Source organism: Siniperca chuatsi, linkage group LG10 (assembly GCF_020085105.1).
Source record: "Siniperca chuatsi isolate FFG_IHB_CAS linkage group LG10, ASM2008510v1, whole genome shotgun sequence".
NCBI lineage: Eukaryota > Metazoa > Chordata > Actinopteri > Centrarchiformes > Sinipercidae > Siniperca > Siniperca chuatsi.
Window position 1 is genome coordinate 22136455 of NC_058051.1, and position 17830 is coordinate 22154284.

General features: G+C 41.6%; 1 protein-coding gene across 8 annotated transcripts in view; it reads right to left on the bottom strand.

Annotated features, from left to right (window-relative positions):
* LOC122883587 (cadherin-4-like) overlaps positions 1-17830 on the bottom strand; it is a 338624-nt gene that overhangs the window by 229034 nt on the left and 91760 nt on the right. For 5 of the 8 annotated variants that reach the window (XM_044212507.1, XM_044212506.1, XM_044212505.1 and 2 more), the window contains one exon: positions 15470-15581. In XM_044212507.1, the coding sequence (XP_044068442.1) occupies positions 15470-15581 (112 nt within the window). Of the gene's footprint in view, positions 1-15469; positions 15582-16879; positions 17436-17830 lie in introns of those variants that run through there. The other 3 variants (XM_044212511.1, XM_044212503.1, XM_044212502.1) reach the window with 3 other exon arrangements.

Below are 17830 nucleotides of genomic sequence, written 5' to 3' on the forward strand. Positions count from 1 at the left end.
TACAGGCTGAGGAGGGTGGAGTTGGAGCAAACTAAAGGGGACAGAAGGATTAGTGAGAGGGGTGTGATGCTGCTTAGAGTCTGACGTGTTGATCCTGGTGTGGGTATCAGCATTTTTTCATCTCTGCAACAACCATTAGCAATCCATAATATCATAATGTCACTACACAAGGCCCAATGTTGTAAACACATCTTTACTTTTCTGAATGTTCAAATGCACATTTTAATTCCAGGGCCTCTGTGGCCAGGTAATAGGTGACAAAGAGAAAAGGAGCCCTTTCCTCCAAGTCCAAGATAAGCAAATCCCTTTCCCCCTGATGATGACATGAGAATACTTTATGCTTAATGTGCAGACGTCCCATCAGATAGGTGTAATATATACAACCTCTTTGTCTTCCACCTCAGGTCACCCATCCAGGGCCTGCTTAATTCATTAAATGCTATCTTAAGTGGCTGAACTGATGGACTTCCATTATTCAAAAAGTTTCAGAGTAAGTCCTCCAATACAATTACCTCTGAGCACTGGTATCTAAATTAAAGTTAAATATTTAGAAAATCTCACTAAAGCTGCTAGAGGGATGGGGCTAGATGTTTTATGTGTTCATTTCCAAGATAAATCTCACTGCAAACAGATGAAGAAGAAAATAATTTGCTATGAGTGCTGTTCTGAATTTCCTGAGCGCTGTGGTGTTCTCTGTCCAAACATTCAGTGGTTAGGAAATAAAGCATGCTTGCACATGTTCATATTCAAAAGCTGAGACACACACACACACACACACACACACACCATCAGGACCTGATGGTGGATTTCCAACAGGACAGAGACTCCTGTCACCATTTTAGGATAGAATATGAAGGTGATCCAAGTATTTGGATGCAACAAGGACTGGACAAAGAACAGTCACAATATCAGTTCAAGAGGCCACACTCACACTGGCTGAACCAGTTGGTAAAAAGGGCCAACTCTGTTACTGGGTAGAGAGGGATGCTGGCAAAACTGATGGGGAGCCGAGGACAATCCTTCATAGATTCATTCCATCAATATTGTTAATTGCCATCCAGCTGGGCAGTTGTTGATAGCCAAACAGTCCACAAGTTTTGCTTTGCTCATTGTGGCTTAGGCATTGGCATGGTTTAGGGGCGCTGCCAATATTACTCAGTAGGGAAAAAGGTCAGACTTTATCCTAGCTACAGATGACTGACAGGTGCTTTCCTTCACAGAAACATCAACGTGAAAACTTCCTGCACCTGACTGGACAAATGCCCAACTTGCTGCGCCATCCTTGGGTTTTGCTTCAACTTTTTAAAGTGGAAAAACAGCAAGGTGGGGGGTCAACGCTCAGTTAAAATTGTTGTCATCATCTAAACCAATCCCCAAAGCTTGCTCATTGGCATGGCTGCTGCTGCTAGGCTGCATCAATTATTAATGGATGTTTTCCAGACAAATCTTTCTTCGTAAGATTCAATCTAGCTTGGTGATAATGGTGGTTTAATAGGAAACATACCTGCTAAACATCAGCATGTTAGCATTGTCATTGTGAGCATGTTAGCATTTTGATGCTAGCATTTAGAACAAAGCGCCGCTGTACCTAAAGCAAGTACAACCTCAGAGAGCCTCTACTGTGGCTGTGCTGTGGACTCTTGTTTTAACTATTAACTTAATTCTATCTGTCTGTCTTGGTCAATCTATCTTAAACACATTCACACACACACAGACATACACACATATAGAGCTACATGTTATGTTAAGCTGAAGGAGTTTCTTTGTTTTTTGGCATAGATTAGTGCTTCAGCTGTGAGAAAAGGACAGCCCAATTTGTCAAGAGAGTGCATGGAGCTAATCACATCAAAGGAACTGCTACCCAGGCTAATATCAGCCCACGAGCAGGACGCTTCATTCATTAGTCTGCATCTGCAGGACAAATCACTTCTATGTTGACATACAAAAGCAACACACGCAAGCAAGATCATGCCTAGTAAAACTTGCAGCGGGCTATTGACATGAGATAAACAACGCTGAAAATATTTGATTTGATGAATTTGATTTGACATCATATTTAACTTTATGAATTGTTTTCTGTGTAATGGCTCGCACCATAAATCTCTAAATTGTAAAGTGGTGCTGCAATGCACACTGCAGCAATCATGTGTATGCAAATGTGTGCGTGCTTAAGATAAATGTCTTTTTCTCCATGGCACAGTTCCATTTAGAGTGCCATAGCCTCTCCTCTGCTTGAATGGAAATATGGATCAAATGGATTAAAGATGTTTCCACTTCTTCCTTATAAGAAGGAGCAGGTGTCTACGAAGAATATTCTACCCCCGCTATAACAGAACAGAGTTGTGCCCTTTAATGCAGTATCATTTGTCTCTATTTTCTCTGTCCAGTGGGTATCATAGCCGACTCAGCATTTCCACACACCCTCCTCTGAGAAGACAAAGACCTCCTCTAGGGCTTTTCTGGACAGAGATGAGATTACAGTAAAGGTAGAAGACCACAGCTATTCAAACTTCTCCCCCAAAATGTTGCCAGTTGCCGGGTGGAAACCAAACTCCTAAGATGCCTATTTACTTAGAGTCATTCTACTGCATCATGTCAACCACGAATACTTTATAGTCAAAGCTAGCATCAGACAGCAAAACGCTATATAAAGCCTCTCTGAGTGGCAGCAAATTCAAGCTCATACATGTTGCCTGTCACATAGCTGAGATGGTGTTATTACGCTCTGCTTCTGTTCCATAAATCCTTTTCATCATAGATACCAACAATGCTGTTGTTGTGAGGTGGTGTAGCATGATGAAGCCAAGTCTTTTATCACTGTCCCACTGAGTGTCTTTATTCTGCTTTTCTATTTCATTTTCTTCTGTTCATCTCATTCGGAGGAAGAGAAAACAAACTTTCTCAAGCTCAATATTCACCAATCAGCGCCTCCGTTTTTACACACGTGTACTTGCACCCATTTGCACACAAAAAGACATACGCACACACTGTGATGTGTAAAGAAATAAACAAAGAACACATCCCTGATTCCACACCTATTTTCTTAAAACACAACAGGAACTGTCAAATTGCTGTCGCTAAACTTTGTGATTTACCAAACTATGAATAATTTGTGCATAAATTAGGGGAAGGGATAATGAGAAATGCCATGCTTCTGTGATGAGAGGAAATGGAACGCAGCAGTGGCCAATCAACTTGTGAAGATTGGAGAATAGAGAAATAGAATCAACAACCTCACCTGACTTAAGAAACATGCAGGGATGAAAAACCTGACCGGAGAGTCAATACGCTTTCATGGCTCTGGTGTCTGACCAGCTGTAAATGAAGGGGCAGGGACTTCTGTGTGGACGTGGGGAGATGAGCCACTAAAGATAAGATGCACTGCCTCCTCAGCCATCTCTCCTTGCTGGGGGGGATTCTGTTTCTCTGTTCTCTCCCGAGCTTTGAAGCTGTAATGCCTCTGATCTGTCATCTATCGCTTGCCTCCCATGCTGTCCAGTGTGCGTCTGCTCATGAGCAGGACGATGTGACAGCACTGCAGCCAACGCACAGTGGGAAAGGTGGCCGGGCCTGTCTTTTGGAACAGACAGACTATGCTAATGTAAATTCATTAAAGAACTTGGTTCTGATGCGACAGTTAAATATTAGCTGGGTGCTGTGCAAGGCTTGTCATTTTGTCCAGATTACCCCTGCCACAGCCATCTAAAGCATATGCATTTATAAACAACACAAATCAAATCTTTCACAGCGGGGTGTGCTGACTGATTTTTTTGTACAGAGTGCCTTTTCATATAACCACTGGGCACTGCATATCGGCTACAACTACTTTATCATATAAGTAAGTAAGTAAGTAAAGTTTTATTTATATAGCACCTTTCAAAACCTAGGTTACAAAGAGCTTTACAAAAGGATAAAAGGTTAAAGAACAAAACACAAATCAAAATAGTGCACATGACTCAAGCACAAAAACACTTAGATAAGAGATAGGTCTTCAGCTGTGACTTAAAACACCCAAGAGAGTTTGCTGACCTGACTTCCCAGGAGGACTTCCACAGCCTGGGACCCAGTGCAGCAAACGCACAGTCACCTCGTGTTTTCAGTTTTGAAAGAGCAACGTGGAATGTGGAAGGCAAGGATCAACACTGCTGAGACTTAAGTGGATCCAGATTTTGTTAGGTGGTGTTGGTCGGTCAGCAGTGGTTCTGAAACACACTCAGTGAAAACACCCAAACAATATCATAACAATCTCTTTTTGCTCCCATGCCCTCTCTCTTTCTCCCCCACAACCCGGGGGTGTCTGCCTGGGAGGCACGTCAGTGTGTATCTCCCTACAGTCTGTCTCTCTGCCACCGTGGCAAATCAATTCTTAATAAACCATCTGAAGGCTTCCTCTGCGATACCTTTCATTTCCCCTCCTCAAAGCTACAGGGCAAATTAGCCTGCCAAGAGGATGAGAGGGAGCAAGCGGCAGAAGAAAGCAAGAGAGAAGGGATTGAAAAAAAACGACCCAACACCTACAATTAAATTAACAAATCACTGTTCTTAATTAATCGGGGAATTACAAGCAGAACTGTGGGGTTGAGACGTGACTGACATGGTTAGTGCTCCCTGCATCTGCTTTTGTTAGTGCTGCTGTGGTGGGGAAGCAGAGAGAGGTAAAGGAGGAGAGGCAAGGCAGATGAAAGCTAAATAAAAACTCTCCGCAGAGCCCCCTGAGCAGAATAGTGAGGCTGTTACCTCTACTCCTCCTCCCTTCCTTTCTTTGGTTTCCTCTTCCTCCCACTCTCTTATATCCTCGTCACTCCTCCCTTACTTAGTTTCTCTCCCCTCCCACTATTTCTATCCCTCGCCTATTCCCCCTTAACCACTCCCTGCCCACTCTTCTCCCTCTCTACCTTTCACTGGTTCTGAAACCTATGTTTGCTAATGAGATGTGATTGACAGCTGGATTACACCACCACTTTGTAATCCTTTCATTTCTGTGTTTAGGATAATCACCCCTCAGACCAGGGCCTTGCCTCCTGCCTTTAAGGACAGGAAACAATGTGTTTGCATGCTTGTGTGTGTGTGCATATATAAAAGCCCATGCATGTGTGATATTTAATTGTGTGTAACTAACCTTTCCTAAAGCCTTGTTCACAGGAGGGCAATAAAACATTCATTATCTCCACCGTACACTGAGGCCAACAATATGCCAATCATCATGCAAGACCACCGACACTCTGCTACATAGTTCATAAACCATTGAATGGTACAGAGTGAACCCATCTTTCTGTTCATCCAAGTCCTAGCTCAGAGCAGAGAAAGTAGCCCATTTGCCAGCTTGCCAACCTGTCTACAGCTCCTCATCCCTTTCTACCCCAGAGATGAGCAAACACTGTCTTCTCTTCTGAGTGTGACTTCTCCTCTAGGCCTCCTCCTCCTCTGTCTCTCCTCCCTCCCACTTCTTTCCCTGGCTCCCTCACAGGAGCTTGTTCCCTTGGCGGCCACAGGATTCACTTTGTTTTTGATCATTCTCAGATTCAGAGCTAGACAACTTATCTGCTTCTCTACATTCTCCCAGGCCCAGAGGAGAAAAGCAGGGCCTTTTATTACCCTCACTCTTTGCCTCTTCCTCTGATGTGCTGAAAAAGACAATAGACTGATAGGGAGAGGGAGAAGAAAGAGATTCTGGCCAGTGTGCTTTTAAAAGCATGTTGGTCCCAAGGCCTGAAACGGCTGGCTCTCTAGCCTACATTTAGTCATAGAGTTTGACCAATAGTAATACAAGGCCTTTTTAGCTTTACAGACAGAGAAATGCTGCAGTGTCACATACCAATCATCAGCATTCAGCGCCTGGCTCAGAGTTGTATAGAATATCAGCAAAAGGATAATTACAGTTCTCCACAGCAGTCATCCACTGTATTTTTGGAGTAAGTATGTAGCCTTCATATTGAAATGAACAACAGGTTATGTTATGAATATTTGATTTGATTCTTCAGGTTCTTAGAAGAAGTAAGCCCTGCAAACGTCAAGGCACGTAGTTAAATGCAACAACAAATTACTGTTTACACTTGGATTGTAAAAAATCTGTATCCTGCTAATAAAGTGTTTGGCACAAAATAACTGAACTTTTTAGACACCAAAGTGGAAAAGATTTTTTTACAGCACAGTACTATATATGCAATGTCTGCACTGTAAATTGCATTGTAACCCTAAATGTCATCATTAATTAATAAATGCATGTATTCATTGCTCAATGGAGTGCAAATGTTAACTGAGTAATGTAGTATGTGCAAGTTATTAACACTCCATGACAACCGTTGCCACAGCTACAATAATCTGTCTATGACGATTTTTTAAATATTGTAAAAGAGGTACACCACTGAGTTTCACACTTAAAATATGTGATTTCTTTTGGCCATTACTCAAGAACTGATGTGGTAATTATGACAAAATTGTACACAGATGTTTGATGGGATACAACAATGAAGTGATGACATTTTTTACCCGAAGGTCAACTTTACTATGACATAATGTCCTAGAAAAACACTTTTTTGGCCATTATTCAACACCATAACTCAGGAACAGAAGGGGAGATTGTGACCATATTTCACAGTTGGTCGGACACTGAATAGTTGACACTTTTGACGCAAAGCTCAACAGGTCATTGTGACCTCTAAATAGTTTTTTTGCCATAACTGAAGAATGAATTGGGCGATTCCAGTTTTCATGCACATGTTGACTGGGACATCACAATGAGTAAACAATAACTAGCACAGTACGGGCTTTCGTCCATCTCGTCCATTCTGCCTTTCACTTCCTGCCTCATTCGAGCGTCACTGGAATCACATGACTGCAAACAACGTATTGGAGTGATCCTGTGATTGAGTGAGTTTCACCTACAGCTCATAGAGAATCTTTGCATCTAAAATACAAGGAGAAAACAAAAGCACCGCATTTTGTGTATACTCTACATGAATCCATCTTTACATAGTAATCAAGTACATGTTTAGCTGTTTAGCAAATACATCTATGATAATCCTTCATTAATCAGTTCAACAATATATATTCACTGGAATCATACATATGTATCATCAATATAGTAACTTTCATTTAGCCAAAAAATACACTTTATACCCTTTATTCAATTCCTTCCAAGTATTCACTACATATATTATATGAGTCTGGACAGACATGGATGTAAACTGCAACTTGACTGGTTGGCAGAGGCATACAACCACGGGGCGCTAATTTGAGTTGACCATGTACCAGCATGCTTTGCAATATTACACACATATGAAAATATATGGATGCCCACGTAGATGCATGTTCTGAAACAAACACACTCACACATAGTAACCTTTTAATTATTTGCATCAATATCAAAAACTTTTTTAAGTATTGAATGATGGGTTAAATTAAAATTGATTTATTGAAATTAAAATGATGGGATCAGAGCACAGTGTACTCTGATCATGTGAACAGTTGCTCATTTCTCCACTGCAATGACACTTAACAAAAAACACAGTGGTTGATAAATTACATTAAACAATATCATATTTCTCAAATAAGGACACGTAGCGTTGAAATGACTGGTCAATTAACAATTAGTCGATCAACAGAAAATTAATGGACACTAATTCATCTTTTGATTCAAATATCAAGTACATTATTTACTGAATCAAGCTTCTAAAATGTGAGGATTTGATGCTGCTATCTGTTTTATATTTATATTGTTTATACATTTAATATCTTTAGTTTTTGGTTATTTGAAGACATCAGTCACAATACTTGTGATGTTAAATGTTCAACATTTTCTGAAATTTCATAAATTTAAAAGATCAATTTCTTAATTGGAAAAATAGCTAACAATTTAACATTCAGCCACAACCTCAAAGGGCCTAACTAGCCAGCTAACTCTGCCCCAAACCACAGGGAGATATAAGGATTCCCCATTTGGGGGAAATCAGTAAAGTCTGCCAAAAAAAGCCAACATCTATCTTGACATGAATCATCAGACACTGTTTGCAAAGACCAGAGCTCTTCTGGAAGTGCCTTTGTTAGCCCCTTATTAGCTTTTAGCCTGTTGAATAACGTAGGCCCAGACACTATGGGACTCATCATTGTCTTCTGATTAATTAACATTACAGGCACTCTGTTTGTCGACCCCCGACTCCTCTATCCTTTTCTCCCTCTGTCCCCTGTGTCCCCGCACGGCTTCCTTGTTCAGAGGCGATGATTCGGCTGTGTGCTGAACTTAAGAACTTAATGGGCAACATTCACAGGGAGTTCAGGACACAATTAGTGATTACCAGACAGCCATGTCTTCTGAGGGCTTCCATCCTTCGTTTCATCCTCCCTTAACAAAGACGAGGGATCTTCAAGCAAAAGGAATAGCATATGAGGCTGTAATGCTCTTGGATTTGTCCTGCCCACATTCTCAGAGAGATCATACACTTCTGCAGGTTGATTAGAAAACTGTGAGAAATGGACAGAAGTCTCTTTAATTAACAATAACGATCTCATCTTAGTTTGGGGAAACTTGGCAGGGTGAAGAGATAATTGAGGACTGGGTTAGAGGTGAGAACGCTGAACCATTTTTCATATAATTTTTTATATCATTGCTATGAGTTTTCATAACATGGCTGTAAATGAGCTTTTAGTCCACTTCTATTTAATCATGTTTTGTTTCCAGAAACTGGAGTTAAAGATTTTTGAGGAGAAGAGGAGACTTATCCAAACTGAGCTCATGCATTTTTAATTTGCTCAGTGCTTAAATGGTAACAGAAATTGAAAATTGAAATAGCAAGACAAAAAAACTTCAAAGGCAAAATCCCATGTCTCTTCCACTACTACTGCCTGTCTTCATCACAGCACAACAACAAAATAAATGATGATGGAGCCTTGATAGCTGAATCATCACTTTATTGGTTGCCTTCACAGTGGCTTCATTTCTAACTTAATCAATTAGGCTATAATTAAATGCTGCCATAGACAAACAGTGGAGGAAGTGGAGGAGTAAGGAGTGAGTGGGCAGGAAGAGGACACCACAGTGTTTGGGCCCAGGCCAAAGCTGCACTAGAGTGGTGGGCGCGGGAGGGGAAATCTGGAACCCATTTGTTTTAGACTGCCATAATGGGTTTTTGTGTTTCTTTGTGTGTGTGTGTGTGTGTGTGTGTGTGTGTGTGTGAATGTGAAATAACAGTGAGCAGCACAATATATGATAATGTGCTAGCTGCTTTAGGGTACAGAGCCTTATCTTATACTTTCTACTCTACCCTGTTGAGAGGAAAGTGTCTCTCACCCTCCACTGCACCCTCTATTTCACCGTCCCTCTGACAGTAGCCTAGCTGAAGGACATGGTCAGTGTGACTCTCGAGCAAAGAGAAAACAGCCTTGTAGGCTTATCGTTATCCTGCTGGTGTAATCCCTGTCCACCACATCCCAGCAAAAGAACAGCCCTGGGAGTGCTGTTGCATCGCTCTTGCTCCTCATGACAAACTATTTTACCAAAGACAGCAGGGACACCTTACAACAGCCGCTGTGGAGTCTTAATCTGACACCACCAATGAAAAGAATCCCTCCTAACCCCAGACAAAATGTGCATGTCTGTGTGTGCGTGTGTGTGTGAGAGAGAGAGAGAGAGAGAGAGAGAGAGCTAGTATTGTCCCCTTGTCATCTTACAGCCTTCACAGCCCATACACACCATCTGTGCATTAAAGAGCTGGAGTCCAAGCAAAGTATTTAAACGGGTTTAATGTCTTCAGGAGTGCCATAACCTTGGTCCTGTAGGACCCCAGAAGGCCCATCATACCAAGGCAGGAGGTCTCTTAATGTACCAAGCAGATGACAAGGATGCAGAGTTCACACACACCGCAGAGTAACTCAATCTGCAGGAAGTCTCCCACATTTGTTCATCCACTCTCCTCTTCCCTCCCTCCCTGTCTCCTTTGTCCCTCCTTTCAAAACAAAGGGAGAAGATGTCAAAAATCTCATTAAAAAATAATGGCCTCCACCTGCTTTCTTTCTTTTCTCATTCTCTCCTGTTTGCCTTTCTAATGACCAGCTTGAAGAAACCTGGAAGATACCAGCTATGCACAGAGTGCCGGACAACTACCTCAGTGCACACAGCACATTCAACCACAAAACGCACACACAAAGCACACAAAAGCACATAACTGTTACACAGCACAGGTTCCCAAGCCTAACAGTATTAATCAAAAGGAAGGTGTAACGTCTGCCCCCCCCCCTCCATCTCTCAACCACTCATGTCTAGACCTTAACAGGGAAAGAAACGCTCACCCATGTGGTTAAATCATCTATATGAGCCTCTCTGGAAAATCCACACACAACTCTTTAAAACTATTGGACACATACATCAGGCCTGAGGTTACACGTTAAATAAATATGTGTCAACTGGCTATTTGTAAGAGCTCCCTGAGGTCAGATTAGCCTTTGGCCTGAAGAGCATAAACCAGAACCTCAGTATGTCTGTAGTGTCTTCACCACTTCACAAGAAATCCAACAAATGTCAGCCTCATGCATTTCTGTAATTAATAACCATGTAAAACGGATGTGTCTGCGCCTGCGAGACTGAATATCCACAAAAATTAGCCATAAACCATGTAATATTTAAAACAGATGGCAGAGAGAGAATAAGGATTTGTGTTTTTATTTTGCATTATAACAGAGATTAGATTGTTATATGGGAGGGGGTTGCAGAGACAAAAACATGAATGATTCAAAAGAAAGAAAAGAGAGAATCAAAGAGAGATAGGACTTTGCAAAAGATTAGAATAAAGTAAGACAGCAGGATCCAAAACTAATAATGAGAGAAAACAATGAGAGTGATTTAGGCAGACACAGAAAGAAACAAAGAAGGCTATATTCCAACAATGTCTAATCTCCATGAGGACGCCTGTCTGCTATCGACCCAGATAACACTGCAGACTGTGTATCATGAGATTTGGGGCAAAAGGTAAACAGGAAATCAAAACAATCTAATTCTGTTTGAGGGTGAAGGGAAAGAGAAAACTGATGTATTGTCCGTGTGTGTGAGTGTGTGAAAAGAAATGGCATCTTTTATTCAGGCTCCTGTGAGTCACTCCTTCGAAGTTAACTAACTAACTAACTGTCCCCACATCAGCAGCATTCTCTGCTGATGTGCAATATCTCTGGCAGAGGATCCTGTAAGGTTATTTGTGATTTTGAGCCATTATATGAAAATAGTTATGTGCGTTAAACTGGGGATGAAATTGATACTTACTGTATATCAACTTCAAGTTGCAAAATGATGTTCAGAATACAAAGCCTACAGCAAAGTAACAGCCCGGCTATTGGATTTTAAAATATCACCTAAAGCCTCACAGGAAAGCTCACCAACCAAGGCAAGTGAGACTCATCACCCAAGGCCTTCTGGATGCCTGCTGGAAGAGATATTTGGAAATATTATCCTGGAGAAAATTACAGCTTTGAACAATTTGTTTTATTCAGAATGCAAAGCTCTCTCATCCATTTCTCCTGGTTTCTGGTTATCCTCCTAGTGGGCAACAGTCAATATACTGTATATATGCTATGAATATGATAGAAAGAAGGTGGCACTAAAGGGAGAAAGAAGGGATCGAGGTCAGAGAGGCTAGGCATGGATTTAAATACCATCAACTGCATGGTGAATCTCTACTGAATGACAGCATATAAAGACACTGAGAGAAAGAGTGCTTACAGTGCATCAGAAAATGTATTTATGAGTACTATAGCAATCCTGAGCCTGGCCAGGAGGGTTAAGGACAGAAATCATCACCTTAATAGAGACATTCAGGCCATTCATTCTGGCTGATGAGTTACTGGAGGGATCTAAGTTTCTAAATGGAGTCAGGCATCAGTGGAGTTTCTAAAAACAAAGTGATGACTGCAGAGAAAATCTCCAGTTCCCTCTGAGAAGCTGCACTGTGGGCGTCAGCATCGATATACTGTAGCTCAGGTAATGACATATCCAAAAGAAGCACATACACACATCAGAATTTATCAAATTCTCTCTCTCTCTCTCTCTACACTATCCCTCTGGGGGACAGTCATTGACATAATGCTTTTCCTAGCCCCTTACCCTAACCTTAACCATCACAACTAAATGCCTAACCTTAACCCTTACCCTAACTCTGACCCTAACCTAATTGTAACCTGTACCCTAAAACCAAGTCTTAACCCTCAAAAAGCAGTCTCTACCTGTGGGGGCCTCAATTTTTGTCCCCACGGTGACACAAGTCCTCATGGGTTAGTGTGCATTCAGGTTAAAGTCCCCACTGGGATATAAGAGCATGAAACACACACACAGACACACAAACTCAGAGAAGCACAGGCACACATACAGAAATGAGGTCTGCCCAAAACCACTAGTAACCCAAACAAAGTCCAAGGTCAGCAGAGTGGGCTCACTGAGCTGAAACCACCAACCCTGGCTTTCATTACCAGGAACAGAATCAGCAGAGGGATGCAGGAACACATGGGATGAGGTTACGTTAGCTGGCTCTGTTTATCTGAGTGAGTCTGGCCAGGACCCAACTCATACATTCTCGTCTGTGGGACACAAAGCACTCCAAACATCGTGACAGCATCTATTGTTGATCTAAATATCAATCCTTCAAATCATTTTAACAACAGACTGTACTTTTCTACACCGCTGAAACGGACTCTGACTGAACAGGAACTTTGTGATATAGATTTTACAGCAAAGGAAGCTGTTTTTTGAGTGTGAGTGTTGTGTGTGTGTGTGTGTGTGTCTCTCAGTGTGTAGCGTTAACCAGGCCTGGAAGAGCTCTGCCTCTAATGGTGCCTACAGTGTGTGAGTGCTAAAGAAGCTGTCATAGCTCTAATGAAAACCAGGCATAAAAGACAGCAGGAGTCCTCAGCACTGAATGTACATTAAGTACATACATATACATGTATGCACGCACGCACGCACGCACGATAAATGAGACCTCTCACCCCTTAAACCCATTATTGCACCTCTTAAACCCCTGCTGTTTCTCTCCTGTTTATATAAAGGCTTTTTTGAAGGAATTTAAAACAGCAATCTATTTGGTGCTAAAATGTAAACAAACACACCATCTGACCCAACGTCATCAATACTCAGCACTGTATGATATGCAAGTCAAATTTTAAAATAACCTTAAATGTCCACTTTACAATCCACTTTGTAATCTAGCAGCACAAACTAAGCAGTGTCCTGTTTTCATGTGTTTCAGCCATTAACTTTGGTAACTGGCAGGGGTTTTCCAGATAGAGAGCAAATCAATTCACTCAGTAGGAACAATGCAGGGTGTAGAATTTATACTTATAAATGTTTATTGCACAAACTGTGTTTATCAATGAAAACCCTCAGTTGGCTAGGACACCCAATGATGATCTAAATGAGCGTCACTGCTCATTAAAGGAAGATTAATCAAAACCAGTCACAGAAAGCTGAAAATGGCTCATGAGAAGGCTGAAAATAAAAATGACTAACAAATAGAGAAGCTGAAGAAATTATGAAAAAGTGAGCAGCACATTTTTTACACAAGAATGCAACACACTAATAAAACTAAATCTATTTCATACACATTGAACAATATATCCAAGATTATACCATAAAAATTGCAATGTGGCAAAGATTTAGCCTTGGCTTTGTCTCCATATTTGCTGTTGTGGTTTCAATAACTACACTAGTCTTTTACATTTTAGGCAATTTGGTACTTCAGAGTGACTCAAAATGATAAAATGTGAAATATAACACCCTCCTCCTCCCTGCTGACCTCCTGTCTAGACCCAGGCATCCTCCCCATCATGGCCAAGGTCCTAGTTTTGTCCTTCCCATTATTCCCCCAGTGGTTAACAGCATATATATATATATATATATATATATATATATATATATATATATATATATATATATATATATATATATATATATATATGCTGTTTATGTGTGCTGTTTGTGTGTGTCTAAGTATGTGCGTGAGTGGGGGTGTGCGTGAGTGGGTGTCATTACTCCTGCTCCCATCTGACGGTTTTGGGTTAAACAATGTTATTATTAAAGCCTTTCCAGAGTAGCTTCCTGCCTCCCTCCAGTGACACCCTTACCAACTATAAATCAACTGCCTGAGCCCTGTAAATCACATACGATGTGTGTATGTGTGCGTGTGTGTGTGTGCCTGGCCACTGCAGCTGTGCTCTCATTGAGACGACACTGCAGCTGTGAGTGTGTCACGGCAAAGATGAGCACATGTTACTTTAGCAAGATCCTTTCAAACAATACAGAGGAAACAAATGATAAATGTTAAATGAAAGCATATGCTTTGAATGTGATTTAAGGGAATAATGTAGGCTAAATTAATTACAAGTCTGTATGTTTTATGAGTGCAGTCTGTCATGGTTTATTTGGTCTGATAACACAGGAATGTTTGAAGCTGACTTTTGTGGGGCTTACGTTAGAAAAAAAAAACGAAGTGTGCAGTAAAATCACACTAAAGGATCTATTGGTAGTGGTAAATTGAATTTCTAATACTGAAAACAACCCTGTTAGATGACTAAAGATTAGTTTATGTCTGAAAGGAGACACAGAGACAATTTCATCTCCCTGAAACCAAACCAGATAAATAATGCTCTCTGAAATAAATGGCTCCTGTGCGGCCGTGATGGCTCATTCTGTGATTGTTTGTGATTGTGTTGACACCCCCTGCTGGGCTGAAGACATCACTACCACACGGAGAGCAAGCTCACTATCAGCGACAATGTCCCATATCCAATCCCACTTCCAGCCAGGCAACAATATACTGAAGTTAATGAAACACTACAATCAAGCCGATAGCTTCCTCCAGACTTATATCACTCCAGCAAAGGACAAACACAAATATAGACACAAGAGAGAAAACAACCAAAAAATAATATATTGTATATTGTACTGTATATCCTTAGTCTACGACGACTGTGTGTGTGCGTGTCTGTGTGCACGCGCACACTCACGAGAGAGAGAGTCTAGACAGCTGTATCCCCGCCAGGTCTCTCACTGCTAAGGAGAGTGAGAAATATATACTGTGCAGCTGCCGAAGACACAGTCGACCCACAAAAGAGCTATTGTGCGCCCACAGCAAAACAATACAGCTTAGCTATGAGAAAAAACCATTGGGATCAATAGAGAATTGCAATTAGCCCACATTGGCAGGAGCAGTGCCAGATTAGACACAGGATGTCGATTCCATTTCCTGCACTATCGGGCCCTCAAACTTGGTTGGCTCACTGTATAATTGGAGCAACACACATACAACTGGGTAAGACGTTGTAGTGTGACGGTGATAGTACTTAAGATTATAGTGAAGAAGATAGTGATGATGATAATAATAATAATAATAATAATAATAATAATAATAATAATATGTTGAAGAGGTATTTTACTCACACTCTAAATCTTCTTGAGAAAACATAAAAGAACTGACTCGCCAATTAAAGGTCTTACCTTTAAGTATGCCCAGGCCTTGCAGTACATCCCTTGAAATCAACACAGAGTAGAAGCTTTGTGAGAAGCCAGCTCGGCAGGGACCTTTGGAAGCATGCTCCCCATTATTCCTCTGGAAGGAAGAGAATACAATGTAAAACATCGATAAACATGGATTCCATTGATTTCTTGCTTCTCTTTGGCCCAGAGCCTTGGAGAAGAGCAGCATATAGCACAGCAGTTAGCGGAAAATGTATTCAACAAGTTTATCAACTATATGCTCCTGGGTAGGCACACTGCTGATTAAATACACACACTCAGACGATGGCTGATAAAACGTGCTGTGTAACTCGCTCCATAAAGAAACCAGCCCATAATGAAATGAGGACAATTTTTAAGTATTGGGCTCAGGGTTAAGTGAGCCACACAGCATACACTGCATGAATGCAGCAAATTTTCCTCACTCCTGACTGTGGGTCTTCCACTAGCAGAGGGGTCCACAGAACTGAGGAGGAACTGAGCAGTGCTTGTGTGTGAGATGTGTGTACCCACTACTCAAATGGTCTGCAGAAAACTTTGCATCAAACATTTAGTGCTCACTGTTGATTAAATTGAACGATCTGACCCACTACAGCCACTACAGGCGCACGAGTAAATGTGCTGCGGACACACACACACACACACCAGTGCCAAGGCTGGCTGGAGTCTGAATGAAGAGGAGGCATAACGCACTAGGTCCTCTCCTCTCGGGGAGGAATAACGCAGGAGTAAAATGTGTTTGTGTAATTTTTTAACGTAATATGAGAGCAATGTCTTTAGTCACAAAAGCGGCAGCGAGAAAGATTTAGCGGAGCTACTTGGTGCGCCGTTAAGAGTAGCCCACCGGCGCCGACTTAATTCAGCTTTTATTGATTAAATGACGAGAAAAGGTTGAAAAGGACCTTATAACTAAAGTTTAACTTATTGTAGGCTGTTGCTTTTTGGACAGACTAGCCATATAGAGGAAGGTGCTGCTCAAATAAGCGAGATGACTAAATGAGTTTGATAGAGAATAAAGGGATCACCCTGGGTGATTAAATTGTGCAGTCATTTTAACTTGTGACTTATCGCAGCCTAGTGATGAACCCGCAGCGATCCGGAAAAAACTGACGAGGATCAGAGCCGACAATACTAGGTCGTTAACTCTTACTTTCTTCATTATTTTTCCCAGTGAAATTCATTAGGGAACCAATTAGCGTAGCTACTTGTAGGAAAATAACGACCGTCGCTGCAGCAGCACACTGGACTGACACTGGACTCCATCCGACTACATGACTTTATTCAAGCTTATGTGCTATAGCTTTGAAACCCTGCACATGCATACGCTGCGTCTCGTACTCTTACAACTCCTCTACACAGCACAAGCTGTACTAAAAAAAAGAGACATCTCACCCAGAATGTGTCAAGAAGAAGGGCTGCTGTGAGGACCAGAGCGAAGTCAGTTCTCATCGTGGCGAGCAAGCGAGCCAGGGCTGCCTGGGCGAGGAACCAGAGAGAGGGTCGACTCGCAATTCTTCTCCAATAATTGTGTGATTTCCCTCTTTCTTGGTCAGACTGTTCGTTACGTCCCTCCTTGTGCTCCGTGAGTGTGCCGCAGCTCTGCCCCGAGTTTCCCGGCTCTCTCATCTGCAGGTGAGCGCTCCGCTCAGCACCAAAGCGCAGCCAGCGTCACTCTCCACCCCTCCTATCACCCGGTGCAGGAAAACTCCACACACGCACTTAAAGAAACACTCGTTGGGGCTTTGGATAAATAAATTTAAAAAAAACACAGCTCTGACGTCTTTCCGAGGACCCCGATATTTGAATCTCTCTCCTATGGCGACTTGAAGGGCTTGGCAGTTTTATGGTTGCAAATGAAAGGCTCGCAATGAAAGATTCGAGTCTCTATGCCCAAATTTGGCAAATTCATTAACCATTCGCCATGAAACTTCCAGCACTGCTTTACAAGCATGTAGCTTCAACATCTGATATGTACATTCTTAGATTTAACTAATCAGTTAACTAATCGAGCAGATTCGCAGCATTTAAAACTTTAAAGTGCCTTTCTGCTTTACATTATTATGATTTTAAAATCATACAAGGTTCAGTTTGGACAACAGAAAAGCTACATGGGTCACTGTGTGCAGTACGATGGATGTTAGCCCACAGTCTGTTTTGGTGGGAGCTCTTGTATCAATTGATACACCTTGTGTGTGGTATGTGATCATTTTATTTTTATGACAGTTTATTACAAGTCATGGAATGTTTTTCAACAGCAGTTTTCTTTTTGTAGAGATGTAGTTATGTCATACCCCGTTTCCTGTCTGCGTCTTCACTCAAGCTGTCCAATAAAGGCGAAAAATG